General features: G+C 37.1%; 1 protein-coding gene, 1 long non-coding RNA gene and 1 pseudogene across 2 annotated transcripts; 2 read left to right on the top strand and 1 right to left on the bottom strand.

Annotated features, from left to right (window-relative positions):
* The window catches only part of LOC109045640, a 638390-nt pseudogene that overhangs the window by 12053 nt on the left and 612801 nt on the right, over nt 1-13536 (bottom strand).
* LOC122134479 lies at nt 7047-7837 on the top strand. Its single transcript, XR_006158555.1, has 3 exons — nt 7047-7247; nt 7589-7683; nt 7795-7837. It is a non-coding gene; the product is annotated as an uncharacterized LOC122134479 (long non-coding RNA).
* On the top strand, nt 7975-9097 carry LOC109068447 (serine/threonine-protein kinase pim-1-like; the record flags this gene model as incomplete). The annotated part of the gene is made up of 4 exons (XM_042752807.1): nt 7975-8353; nt 8442-8618; nt 8753-8841; nt 8940-9097. Coding segments are annotated over 4 exons (765 nt in total), but the record flags the coding sequence as incomplete, so codon positions are not given.

The following is a 13536-nucleotide window of genomic DNA, read 5'->3' as shown; positions in this document are numbered from 1 at the left end:
CAGGGTTAACAATTCATTCTGGGTATTCATGAGCTGCTGTTACACACTGTTAACATTCTTATTTGCAAATTTGAAGTGCCAGAGTCATTGACCCCTTGCGAACGCAGCACGCAACACACAACCGGTTTACGTAATGGCTCTAGCATTGTACATGCATAATATTATATATTGCCGAATGTACTATAATGTTAATATTAAATGGACTTTTCAGACTATAACGGTAAGAACAAAACAGTCTCTTCTTCACTCCAACTAATGCGATGTCCGTCACCATTTGATATTTGCTCCCTCATTGAAATGATAGTTTATCCAGTGGGCAGTGTTTCTGTGACTGTGAATATGATGCATGTGACTGCCTGTTGGTTGCTAAGCATCTAGTCAAAATAATGTAACACGCATTGTTTCATGCAAATTTGACACCGCAATGCAGGGTTAACAGCGTTTCATAACCCTGGTAAAAGCAGTGCTAACCCCGCCTCTACTTTACAAGCAAGAAGCATTTCTTCACCCAGGGTTAAAAGAAGGGTTTAGGACATCAATAATCTGGAGTTACATGCAGTGTGAAAAGTACTAATATGAGAGGAGCTTGTCATTAAAAAACTTGCTCATGTATTTGTACTGCCAAAAGACATTTTTATATAAATTTGAATTAAAAAAAAAAAAAATTTTTTTATGTTTTTATTTGCAAGATGGTGATTAGATACCATTGACATGAAATGCAAACAGTGTCAACCTCATGTCATGTGTGGCATTTGTGTGTGTGTGTGTGTGTGTGTGTGTGTGTGGTCCAGGTATTCTTTACATTCCGGGGACCAAATGTCAACACAAGGATAGATTTATGAAACAAAAAATGCATTTGTTTTCCGTGAAGGTTAAGTTTAAGGGTTTAACAGTAACAGACTGAATACTACAGAAAAAAAACTGCATAATCGTAATCAACAATCATTTCTTCAAACATCGTATATTTCTCTCCTTCATATAACACTTTCACATATTATTACATTAGGGTGCACTTACCCACCAGTGACCTACGCTTAGAACGTACAGAGGTCTCTGGCTGAGCAGTTTGTGCATCTACAGGCAGAGAAAGCAAAGGTCAGAACAGATTCAGATCTGGAGAAACAGACACATCTAACAGAACTAAAACAAGAAAAGCTTTGGAACAGGGATGATTGATATGGACATGTTTGGCTAAAAACTACTTTGCTATAATCCTAATAGCCAAAAACCTTTATTTGCTTTTGAATTGTTTTGTTTGTCAAAACCAAAAAAAAGTACAAGGGCCATTTTTAGCACTCATTCATTTCCATTGATTAACAAGAAACCTGCAGAGACTGAAAAGAACCGCTTACCACATCCTCCCTAAAACAAAAAACTGTAATGAGGTCAAATCAACACCTCAAATGTATTAAACTGTAAAGTGACAAAAAAGCATTTGAAATCCTTGCTGTCAGGCAAACACAAAACACCCACAATCAGAGCACTAATGCAGAAAATCTGTGTTTTACTACGTTGTCAAATGAACTAATAGTCAGTAACTAAACTGATTTAAGCAGCTCAGTTATTTTTAAGCTGTGTGTTTGATTCACTAAAATGAACTGATTCATTGCAGTCATTCATTCTGATTCACTGGTTGCGCTGTAGATTCAGACATATGTCTTTGGATATTGTGTGGCGTCTCACTATTTTTCGTGTCTTACATCATGCGTGTTTCAGTTTTGTACTGACAACATAAATATAGTTCAACTTTGGAAAATGGTGGAGTAGCATTCTGAGTAGCTGTGTGGTTTAGTAAATAATTAAATACACCATCAAATATGCCATGAGAAAAACAAACATTGCTTTAAATCATACTTCAAATCATACAAAATTATCACATTGAGGGTGATTTACCTGGCAGTGACAGTCTACATAACTACACACACTAAACTACAGACAGAGAAACCAAAAGTCAGAACAGATTCAGATCTGGAGAAACAGCCAAGAACAGACACTTCCAACAGAACTAAAACAAGAAAAACTTTGGAACAGACTTATGTGTTTCTTGTGCAGAAAAGAATAATTTCTTAATGAGATCAAATCAGCACCTCAAATGTATTAAACTGTGTGAAGAAGTATGCTACACCTTAATGCAGTATACTACTTTGAGTCATTCAAGATGAAAAATACCATTCACATATATTTTTAAAGAACAATAAGTTCTTCAGTGTGTGGTCAGTAAGTGAACTAGAATTCAGGTCCAAACACAACCATTGTATCAATCTCATCTCATGTCTGGCAGTTAGTGAGGTCCAGGATTCCCGAGGTTTGGGGGACCATGTGTCTTCACTTGCACTTACCCCTGATTAGCCTAGAGTTAAGTGTAAATAACAAACAAAAAACAGAAGCTACAGGCAGAGAAACCAAAGGTCAGAACAGATCCAGATCTAGAGAAACAGCCAAGAACAGACACATCCAACAGAACTAACAAACAAGAAAAGCTCTGGAATAGGGATGGACTGATATGGACATATTTGTTCCTAAAGTCCGAAACCCTTTATTTGCTTCTGTATTTTGTTTGTCAATGAACCCATAACAAGAGGTACAAGAGCTGTTCTCTTTCAAACATTCGTTTGCTATCTCACTATGGGAATACTGGAGTTATCTACAGGTGCTGGACATAATTAGAATATCATCAAAAAGCTGATTTATTTCACTAATTCCATTCAAAAAGTGAAACATGTATGTTATATTCATTCATTACACACATACTGATATATTTCAAATGTTTATTTCTTTTAATTTTGATGACTATAACTGACAACTAAGGAAAATCCCAAATTCAGTATTGGCAACAAATATGATGAAAACCAACAAAACAATGTCTTTACAAGAAGAAAAATGTTATTAGTTATAAATATTTTTTAAAAAACATTTGAAAAGTGTATAGATGTGTGACCTTGGCCTTAAAAACCAGTCATAAGGGTCAGGTTTTTTTTATTATTGAGATTCATACATCATCTGAAAGCTGAATAAATAAGCTTTCCATTGATGTATGGTTTATAGGTATTGGACAATACTAATTTCAAATAATATTTGAAAATCTGCAATCTGAGGGTGCAAAAAAGCAAAATATTGAGAAAATCACCTTTAAAAATGTCCAAATGAAGTTCTTAGCTATGCATATTACTAATCAAAAATTAAGTTTTGATATATCTACAGTAGGAAATTTACAAAATATCTTAATGGAACATGATCTTTACTTAATATCCTAATGATTTTTTGACCCATACAATGTATTTTTGGCTATTGCTACAAATATACCTGTGCTACGTCAGATTGGTTTTGTTCTCCAGGGTCACATATATATATATTAAACAAGTATATTTTATACCTAATATGTATATTAATGAATGTTATATATACTATATGTAAGGTTTGGTTAAAATGTTTGAAAGTATGATTAAGGTCTAATTTGTAAAAGTTTAAGAAACATTAATGACATTTTGTCAGTGTGAAATGGACTAAAATTAATATATATGACAAAATATTGACTATTGACATTTAAAATTTTTACATTAATGATAAGCAGCTGTAAATGACCTCATTATCTAGTGCTAAGATTAAAGAAAGATTCAGAAACATTATTTTCACTATCCAGTCGATTCCAGGTGGATAAAGTCAAGTCACACATCTGATTATGTAAGTTAAATGGGTTGCAAATGTCAATTGATGTTCACTTCAGATAATGAGTAGCTTGACAAACTACAGTCTTCTCGAACACTCTCTCCATCGGCGTCAGGAGTGGAAAGTGCAGATGAGGATGAACAGGAGCGTTTTTGTTGTTGATTACCGGTGTGCGGTAATTTGAACAAGAGGTGGTCTGACTCACTCAAACACGACTGTTCTTTACAGTGTATTCACTTAGCTTCGTGTTTGACTAAAGAGAGGACAGCCGCTTAAGTTAGCAGTGTTTGTTTTAAAAATGGTAAATGATTATCTGTGTGCCGGAGGCATTCAGGTCTGCCGTTCTTCTGCTGGCCTTCAGGACGAGGCTATGATTGAATGTGTAGAGCCAGTAGCACACACACACACCATACGTCATCATACCGATCCCTCGCCTGCAGGATACAGTTTTGTTACATGATGTACAGTATAAATATATGCAACTGAGCTGCAGTTTGTATTTGGACTCACGGTTTCTCTGTCCTGCACCTCTGCCACAATCTCCTGCTCTCCGATCTTGGCACTGAAGTGGCAGACAGCAGCATCAGCAGGCAGAGGGAAGACGAACAAGGCCTCCAGGGGGCGCTCTTCCTCATTCACATACTGCAGAGTGGAGGAGACTGTGGCTACATGATCCTGAACCAGAACCTGCACTGAGATGCTCTTCAGAGGCACTGAGGCACACAAACCAACAAAACAACATCACAAATATATCTCATACAGACAAAGAATTTTTTTTTTTTTTATCAGACCCTCTACATTATCATAAGAACATACAAACCCGATTCCAAAAAAGTTGGGACACTGTACAAATTGTGAATAAAAACAGAATGCAATAATGTGGAAGTTTCAAATTTCAATATTTTATTCAGAATTCAACATAGATGACATATCAAATGTTTAAAATGTCTGGATGACATGGTGTCCCAGTTTTCCAAAAAGAACTTAAAATTTTGATTCGTCTGACCACAGAACAGTTTTCCACTTTGCCACAGTCCATTTTAAATGACCCTTGGCCCAGAGAAAACACATGTACCAATCATGTTTAGATATGGCTTCTTTTTTGACCTATAGAGTTTTAGCCGGCAACGGCGAATGGCGCGGTGGATTGTGTTCACCGCCAATGTTTTCCTGAGTCCATGTTGTGATTTCCATTACAGTAGCATTCCTGTATGTGATGCAGTGCCATCTAAGGGCCCCAAGATCACGGGCATGCAGTATGGTTTTCCGGCCTTGATCCTTACGCACAGAGATTGTTCCAGATTCTCTGAATCTTTGGATGATATTATGCACTGTAGATGATGATAACTTCAAACTCTTTGCAGTTTTTCTCTGAGAAACTCCTTTCTGATATTGCTCCACTATTTTTCGGCGCAGCATTGGGGGAATTGGTGATCCTCTGCCCATCTTGACTTCTGAGAGACACTGCCACTCTGAGAGGCTCTTTTTATACCCATTCATGTTGCCAATTGACCTAATAAGTTGCAGATTGGTCCTCCAGCTGTTCCTTATATGTACATTTAACTTTCCGGCCTCTTATTGCTACCTGTCCCAACTTCTTTGGAATGTGTAGCTCTCATGAAATCTAAAATGAGCCAATATTTGGCATGACATTTCAAAAGCCTCACTTTCAACATTTGATATGTTATCTATATTCTATTGTGAATAAAATATAAGTTTATGAGATTTGTAAATTATTCCATTCTTTTTTTACTTACAATTTGTACAGGGTCCCAACTTTTTTGGAATCGGGTTTGTAAATGTATAGATATAAAATAAAAAATAAAAATTGTGAACAAAGGAGAACAGAACGTGACAGCTTGCTTCATATGACATTTATTTAAAAGTGACTTATAAATAGGATGAACATCATTTCGGTTAAAACATCTTAATTACAGAAATACTGAGATAGAGACCTCGCGAGTAACTGTCTGTGTTAACACCCTGGCTCTTACACATGTGAAAAAAAATAAACATTTAGAAAACAATAAAAGTAAACAGGTGAACTCACAACTTACCTGGCACATTTTTCTCGAAGAGGAAGACCGCAGTTCATCATTCTCTCGCTCTGTTAGAGGAAATGACTAGAAGACCTTCTTCAAAAGTGAAAACAGAGAAACTACTGCCTTTGAATCCGTCTCAAATCTTCAAAGAAAGACTCATTTATCAAATCAATGTTTTAAGGAATCAATGAGGAAGAGAGACGCTTTCTGTCGTTGGAGCTCAGCCGCAGCATCAGACACCGTTCACTCTGCGCTGTTCTGAACTTCTGACGCGTCCTCTGTCTCATGAATATTAAGTTTGTGTAGGAGCGAGTACCGCTCAGATTTTTAAACCAAACTCATTTATTATGCAGCTTTTAAATAGATGACTGATCCGTCCATTAAAGTTAATCATTTACGTTTAAAACATTTTGTTGTATTGTTCCAACGGAATGCAATCAAATCTGAACATATTACACTTTGAATAGACGCCATCTACTGGAGAAACTAACAACATGACAAATACACTGACAGCTAAATAACTAGTCAAGACATGTTGACCAGATTTTGCGTTTTCATACAATTGCCAAACTGTATTTGGCCACTTAAACCACATGTAGGAATATCACTGCATTAGATTAAGTTACCAAACTAAAAATCATATCCATTAGTCTTTTATACCAAATATATTTACTGGATTTAGACAAAAAAATTAACAACAACTGCTATCAATAATGAAAGGGTACCATACAGCAAACAATTTTATTTTGTTTAATATATGCAAATCTGTCTTTATTTTAAAATCTGCCAGAATATATATTATTTTTGCATTAGAATTAAAAATAATTTAATACATCTTTAATTTATTTATTTTCTATGTGTTATTGATGGGATTGAACGGGAATCATTAGAAAGTTCTGAGACGCTCAAAGCATTATGACGTCACAGAGCGCGTTCGAATAGAACTTGCGGAGTATACAAAGCGCGTGACATTCTTACATTCTTTGTGGGTTTGTTGTAGTGGTCGGTGAGTTTTCACAGCGATGGGACAGCGAGTGACAAAAGTGAGTCCGATGACGGTTGGAGAGGTGTACGATCAACATCTTAGTACACCCCCAAAACCCAGCACCAACACAGAGCTTCAACACCCTCATCCCCGCGATGAGACCCCTGTTGGTGCTGGAGGAGCAGGAGGAGGAGAGGAAGGAGGAGTAGTAGAAGGAGAGGAAGGAGGAGTAGAAGGAGGAGTAGGAGGAGAGGAAGGAGGAGGAGGAGGAGGAGGAGGAGGAGGAAAAGGAGGAGAGGAAGGAGGAGGAGTAGGAAAAGGAGGAGAGGTAGGAGAGGAAAGTGGTGAGGAGGAGGAGGAGGAGGAGAAGGAAAGGAACAAGGCAGAGAGAGTGAAGGAGAAAAGAAAGAGCAAGAAGTGGTGGCGGAGGCTGCACTCTTTCTTCAGAGCTGCCAAAAAACACCCAGAGAGCAGCTCAGGTCAGAGAGAGCAGGAGCAGCAGCAGGATGAGGGACAGAAGAGGAAGGTGGCATGGGCAGGAAGAACTAGTGATGGTACATGACAGACACATCCATCTTATGAAAATTAATACCATCAAACACAATATCAAAAATACACATCTGCACATATTCAAAAATCTACATCAAGGCCATGATTAGATCTTTATTTAAACATAGCCTAGTTAAAACATAGCCTAAAATTATATGTATGTACTAAAATATGATAAAAGTATTTAATATAATCTCTATTAATTAACATACAGTCATTAAATAGTAATCATATGAAAAAAGATTTAGGTTAAATAAGTTAAATATGTTTTAGGTTAAATACAGCTTGACACGTTACAAGACACTGCTGTCACTTTGAAAGTTCATGTTGTTTTATCTTTTAATAGACTACATCTTCAGTCGCTACACCGTTGGTGATCAGCTGGGGAAAGGTGGTTTTGGTGTGGTGTACGAAGGCAGGCGTTTGAATGATGGTCTTAAAGTAAGTTGATATAAATAACACATTATCAAGCTAGAAAATGTTTGCCCTGTATTATCCTCATCCTTTTCTCTTTTAGTGTACCTTAAGTTCATTTTTTTGTTTGTTCATCAGGTGGCTTTGAAGTATGTAATGAAGACCCAGCACACGGAATGTATATTCATTGTAAGTACATTGCACTTTAAACAATATAAAAGATCTTATATTAACAAATGAATTGAATTGAATTTAACAAAAATCCCTTTTTGGGAAACCACCTCCATCTAACCATCATAAGAACTGTCTGTCTTCTAGCCTGATTATCCAAAACCTCTTCCAAAAGAGATCGCCCTCACCATCCTGGCAAACAAAGGTCCCAGAGTGCCAGAAATTATCAGGCTGCTGGACTGGACGGACCACCCTGACCACTTCGTCATGGTCCTCGAATGTCCCTCTCCCTGTGAGAATCTTGTGGAGTTCATCAGGCGCCACGGTGGAAGCCTCGACGAGGAGAAAACACGGCAGATCATGTGGCAGGCGGCTCATGCAGCAAACATGTGCCTCCTCCGTGGAGTGTTCCACCGTGACGTCAAACTAGAGAACATACTGGTAAACAGGGAGACATCCGAAGTCAGGCTGATTGACTTCGGATGCGGGGACATTTTGAGGAGGACACCGTACAGGTCATACTCTGGTATGTATGATATAATTAATGTCTTCTAATAGATACAGAACAATCATGCGGCAAACTTACACATCATACAATCTCCTCTCTCCTCCAGGCACAGCAGTGTACTCCCCTCCAGAGTACCACAGCAGGGGGAAGTACTACGGTGGGCCAGCGACGGTCTGGTCACTAGGGATTGTGATGTTCGCATTGTTGTGTGGACACTTCCCAAGTGACTATGACCTGTTCCTGCTACAGTGCAAGCGCTGGTCCAAACCCGGCCTGTCAAAAGGTGAGATCTTCATCACAAAAAATTAATAACTAAGAATCATACAAAACATCTTAGAGCTAAGCATAACATGATCAAACAGAGCAGATGTGAAGTGTGAGGTAGTAATCAGATGTCTTTGCCGTCTTCCTGCACAGAATGCTGTGACCTCCTCAGGGCTCTCCTGCACGAGAAGCCAAGCCAGAGACTTGGTCTGGGGCGAATCATGTCCCACAACTGGTTTAAGGTAGTGAATCTGAGATCAGCTATAAAGAATTAATATCCTCATGAGTCATGAGAAAGAATCAAAAAGTCAAACCTCCTCTGTTTTTTTCTGCACCCAAGACCATCTCTGTCCCACAGATACCCGTCTCAGCAACCCTGGTCTCCGAGCTCCACAGTGTGTCTGTTCAGACCCAGGGTTTCTTGTCAAAAGCTGCACAAGACGTTAAAAAGCCATTATAGCAGCCACAGGAGGAGCTGACATTGTTCTACAAGCTCCATATCAGAAATAAAGAACTATATTTGAAATTAAGGTTTTTGTTTAGTCGTTTAGCAGATGCTTCAACCCAAAGCATTTCACAAATGGGGAACATCACAAACTATTAATAAAAAAATACAAAATAGAAGTCTCAATAATACTCACAGAGCCACAATGGCAAGGTAAGTAGAAGCAGAGGAAATACAGGTAAGAAAAACAAGAAACTGTGTTTTAATAGAACTTACTTAAAGAAAGTGCCTTTTGACTTCATTAATTTTTTGAATTGAAATACTAGATGCTCCTTCACAGACCATCGTGGAATGGAGAAAATATAATATCAAGGATCACAAAGTGGTATTCTTTTAAATATTTTTAAAATGAAATGTATTTTAAAAGCTAGCATACTTTATCTAAATGAAATGTATATTAACATGTAGGGACATCATGTTATGGAATTCAAAAAAATGTAAGTGAATTATATGGCTTCTGAAGAAGCTTGACTATTTTATGGTGTTTTTGACCTTTTATTGCATGGAAATAAGTGAGAAGATTCTTCTTATTTACTTTAATAGTAGTCTCAGCTTTGTGTTGCTGTTTTAATTTACTGAAAGTTTAACTTGAACATGTTTGTGTATGAACGTTAACATTTGTCGCACCCAAACAAGATTCTGCTGCTGTGTGAAGATATCTTCAGTGTGAATGAGGACCGGTCCAACACCTTAAAATAAACACTGACACACACACAAAGACACACACACACACACACACACACACACACACACACACACACACACAGACAAACACACACACACACACACACCTCCAACCCCAACAACAACAACAACAACTATAAGAAACAAGAAAAGGTTTTGTTTAATCTTGATTCAAATTCTGTTCCCTTTCAAAACATTTCCATACGAGCTTTAAAATATGCTGGGTCTCTATATACACACAGTAGGTAGTATAATGTGTATATTCAGTATGAAGTGAGCTAGTGAACTAGTATTCTATTCTGGACATAACCATTGTGCCAGTCTCATGCAGTAAAGTGTGTGTAAGTGTCCTGTTATTGTGTATACTATAATTGTTTTTTGTGCCCAAAATAAAAACAAAACAAAAATCAAACTAAAAATATTATGGAAAATATTAAGATTATAATTATAATTTAAACAAAATAAATACAATATAAAAAAATCATTGTATAAAAAAAACATTGTGTCTATGGAAAGTCCACATAAAACATGGAAACCCAACATAAATGGAAAAGACAAGAGAAAAGAGAGAATTCATGCCTCTACAGCAAAACTGGACAAATACATTCCTAAAACCAACAATGGGTTCCTTAAAATGAATGTATTTTTTTTTCTTAATCGTTTCAGAACGAAGTTTAACAGTAAAAGACTGAAAATGCTCAAAGGCATGATGATCAGAGCAAAAGAAAAATATTTGTTTAGTAATCTCAGATTGAAATGAGTTGAAGTTCTGCTTCACATGCAAGTATGTGAAAGGAACTTCAGTGTCTATGTTTAGTTCATTCACCCTTTATTGCCAATGATGCAGAATAGCAGTCTCTTTCATCATAAGCAGCCCTCTTGTCTCTGTGTCTAAGGTGTTGGGAACCTGTCAGAAATATGTTGGAACAAAACTGAACAAATGCAAATAAAAAGTAAGCAAAAAAAGTTCTGAAATGTGACTGCATGTTTATTTATTGCAGATCCTCATACTATAAGGTATCCTACCTTCACTAAAGAATCAACATGCATTAAAAAAATGCCTCAAGAGAGTAAAGCAAGAGAATATATGATCACGTATTGTTCCCTCCTCTCTGGACTTCCCTCAGTCCACATTAATTTCTACATATTTATCTGAATTTACTCCAGTGTCTCACAGTTACCTGGTGTAAATTATTTATAAAATGAAGCCCACTTTTTGTTCGTTGGATGTTGTTCCTCCTCGTCTCTTATTAGAGACACTTGACACTATTAGTAGTTTATTGTCCATAATTAATAGCAGTTTAATCAGTGGAATAGTCCCATCCTATTTTAAGCATGCCACTGTGCAGCCACTACTCAAAAAAACAAATCTTGATCCAACAGTTTTAAATAATTACCGTCCCATTTCTAAATGACCGTTTTTATCAAAAGTTTTGGTGAAGGTTGTGTTTAATCAGCTTTCTTCTTTTCTACAGGAAAATAGTAATTTCGATAAATATCAGTCTGGCTTCAGACCTCAACACAATACAGAATCTGCATTGCTAAAAGTATTAAACAACTTATTGTTGATTCAGGCAATTGTGCTGTTTTAATTCTGCTGGACCTTAGTGCGGCATTTGACACTCTCGATCATGGCATTCTTTTAAATCGCTTACAGCAAATTAGGATTCAAATTGGTTTGTATCCTATTTAATGGATTGAACCTTCTCTGTAGAGACTGGCAAATATTCAGCATCTTGTGCATCAGTTTTGTATAGGGTTCCTCAGGGCTCAATTTTGGGTCCTGTTCTATTTTCTTTATGCTTCCTTTGTATGCTATATTTAAGAGGCACAATGTTTCATACCACTGTTATGCAGATGATACTCAGTGTTATGTTATTAACTATTAATTATTAACTGTTAACTGTTATTATTATTTTGTTAACTGTTAAGTGACAAGGAACTACAGTATGTTGGAATCATGTTTTTAACTGGACTTTAACATTTCCTGAAGGAAATAGTGAACCCTGGGTCATTCTAAACCCTGGATAAATCAAATCCTGGGTTATCTTGCTTCACGTTTCACATCGCTCATAATTTACCTGGGGTAAACAAATAATTCTGAGTATTCATAATCTGCTGTTTCACGCTGTAAATTCCTAAACCCTGGGTTAACGTCCTTATTTGCATATTTGGATTGTCTGAGTCATTGACTGGATGAACGCAGCACACGACTTGTTTACTGTACATAACTGCATTGTACATGCATCATTTTAAATATTGCCGACTGTACTTTCAAGTTAATACTGACTATACCTTTCAGACTTTAAAAGTAAGAATTTTATCCAATGCACAGCCTTTCTTTGACTGTATATATTATGCATGTGACTGCCTGTTGGTTGGAAAGCATCATTTCATACTGTACAAACACTGGCACCACAATGCCCTAAATAAGTCTGCTCCGGAACATGGTTTTATAACCCTCAGGAAAGGCAGTGCTAACCCTGCCTCTACTTTACAAGCATAAAGCATTTCTTCACCCAGGGTTAAAAGCAGAGCTTAGAACATCAATAATCTGGAGTTACATGCAGTGTGAAAAATCTGTCTTGTCATTCAAAAAGTTGCTCATTTATTTGTACTGCCAAAAGGCATTTTTACACAATTTAAAGTAAAATGTTTTTATTTACAAGATGTGATGACTAGACACCATTCCGCTTGTTCTTTTCATTTGCTTGGAAAAACCTGTAGTTGTGAAAACTCTAGATTACAGATTTTATATCTTAGGTGGCATTGGCCCCCGTCCTTACAGGCACAAGAAACCCACACAAATTGAAAAGAACCATTTACTTACTAAAATAACCATTTACTATTTAATCTTAATGAGATCAAATCAACATATTAAACTGTGAAGTGACAAGAAAAGCAATTGAAGTTCTTGCTGTCAGGGAATCACAAACCACACACATCCATACAGACACAATCACAGCACTAAACTTGCACTGATAGAGTCTATATTAATCTTAACATACAAACCTCCACAAAGCTTCCCTAAAAATAAATTTACTTCACATCAAAATGAGCTGCAAACAACAAAAGTAAACCGTCATCTGACAATGAACTTTTGAAACCATAAGTTTAACTGGATTTAAACATTTTCTGAAAAAAATGTGATTGGTGCTCATCATGCAAAAGCCACTGCCATATACTGGCATCCTGGGATTTTCTATATACAGTTCATATCTGAAGAATTTGTTTTCAGAAGTTCACAGTGAAAGCACTAACCGTGTGTCGGCACTCTGCAGCAGGGGTCCTTTCACAGTCTGTCTGCTGTCTTTATTCACAGCAATGAAGGCTGTATGAACACTGCTCACTCCTGCCTGAACACTGAGCTCCACCATCCTGCTCCTGATGCCCTCAACATCTGCAGCTCCTGACCTCTCCTCCTGCTCCAGAGAACGGATCAGGGTCCGAGCCGCCAGCCGGTGAACAGACAACCTGCAGAAACATGGAGGAAATGTGTTGAATTAGAAAAACAAACTCTAACTCTGTCACTCTAATTCAGTGTGTTTCTGTGTGTGTTTACTGTGTTTCCTCAGTTGGTTTGAGGCAGAAGTGGAGCTGGTTTGTTACTGGTTGATCTTCAAGATTGTATTTGACTGTGTTTTTTTATTAAACCCTTGCAACAAATTTCCCTGTGTGAAAAACACACCAACTTTATTACATATTTAAAAAGTTTTAATTTATGGAACAGGTAGCCTAGCAATAAAAG

This window comes from Cyprinus carpio, chromosome B25 (genome assembly GCF_018340385.1).
Source record: "Cyprinus carpio isolate SPL01 chromosome B25, ASM1834038v1, whole genome shotgun sequence".
In the NCBI taxonomy this organism is placed as follows: domain Eukaryota; kingdom Metazoa; phylum Chordata; class Actinopteri; order Cypriniformes; family Cyprinidae; genus Cyprinus; species Cyprinus carpio.
This window is presented reverse-complemented; position numbering and strand designations above follow the sequence as displayed.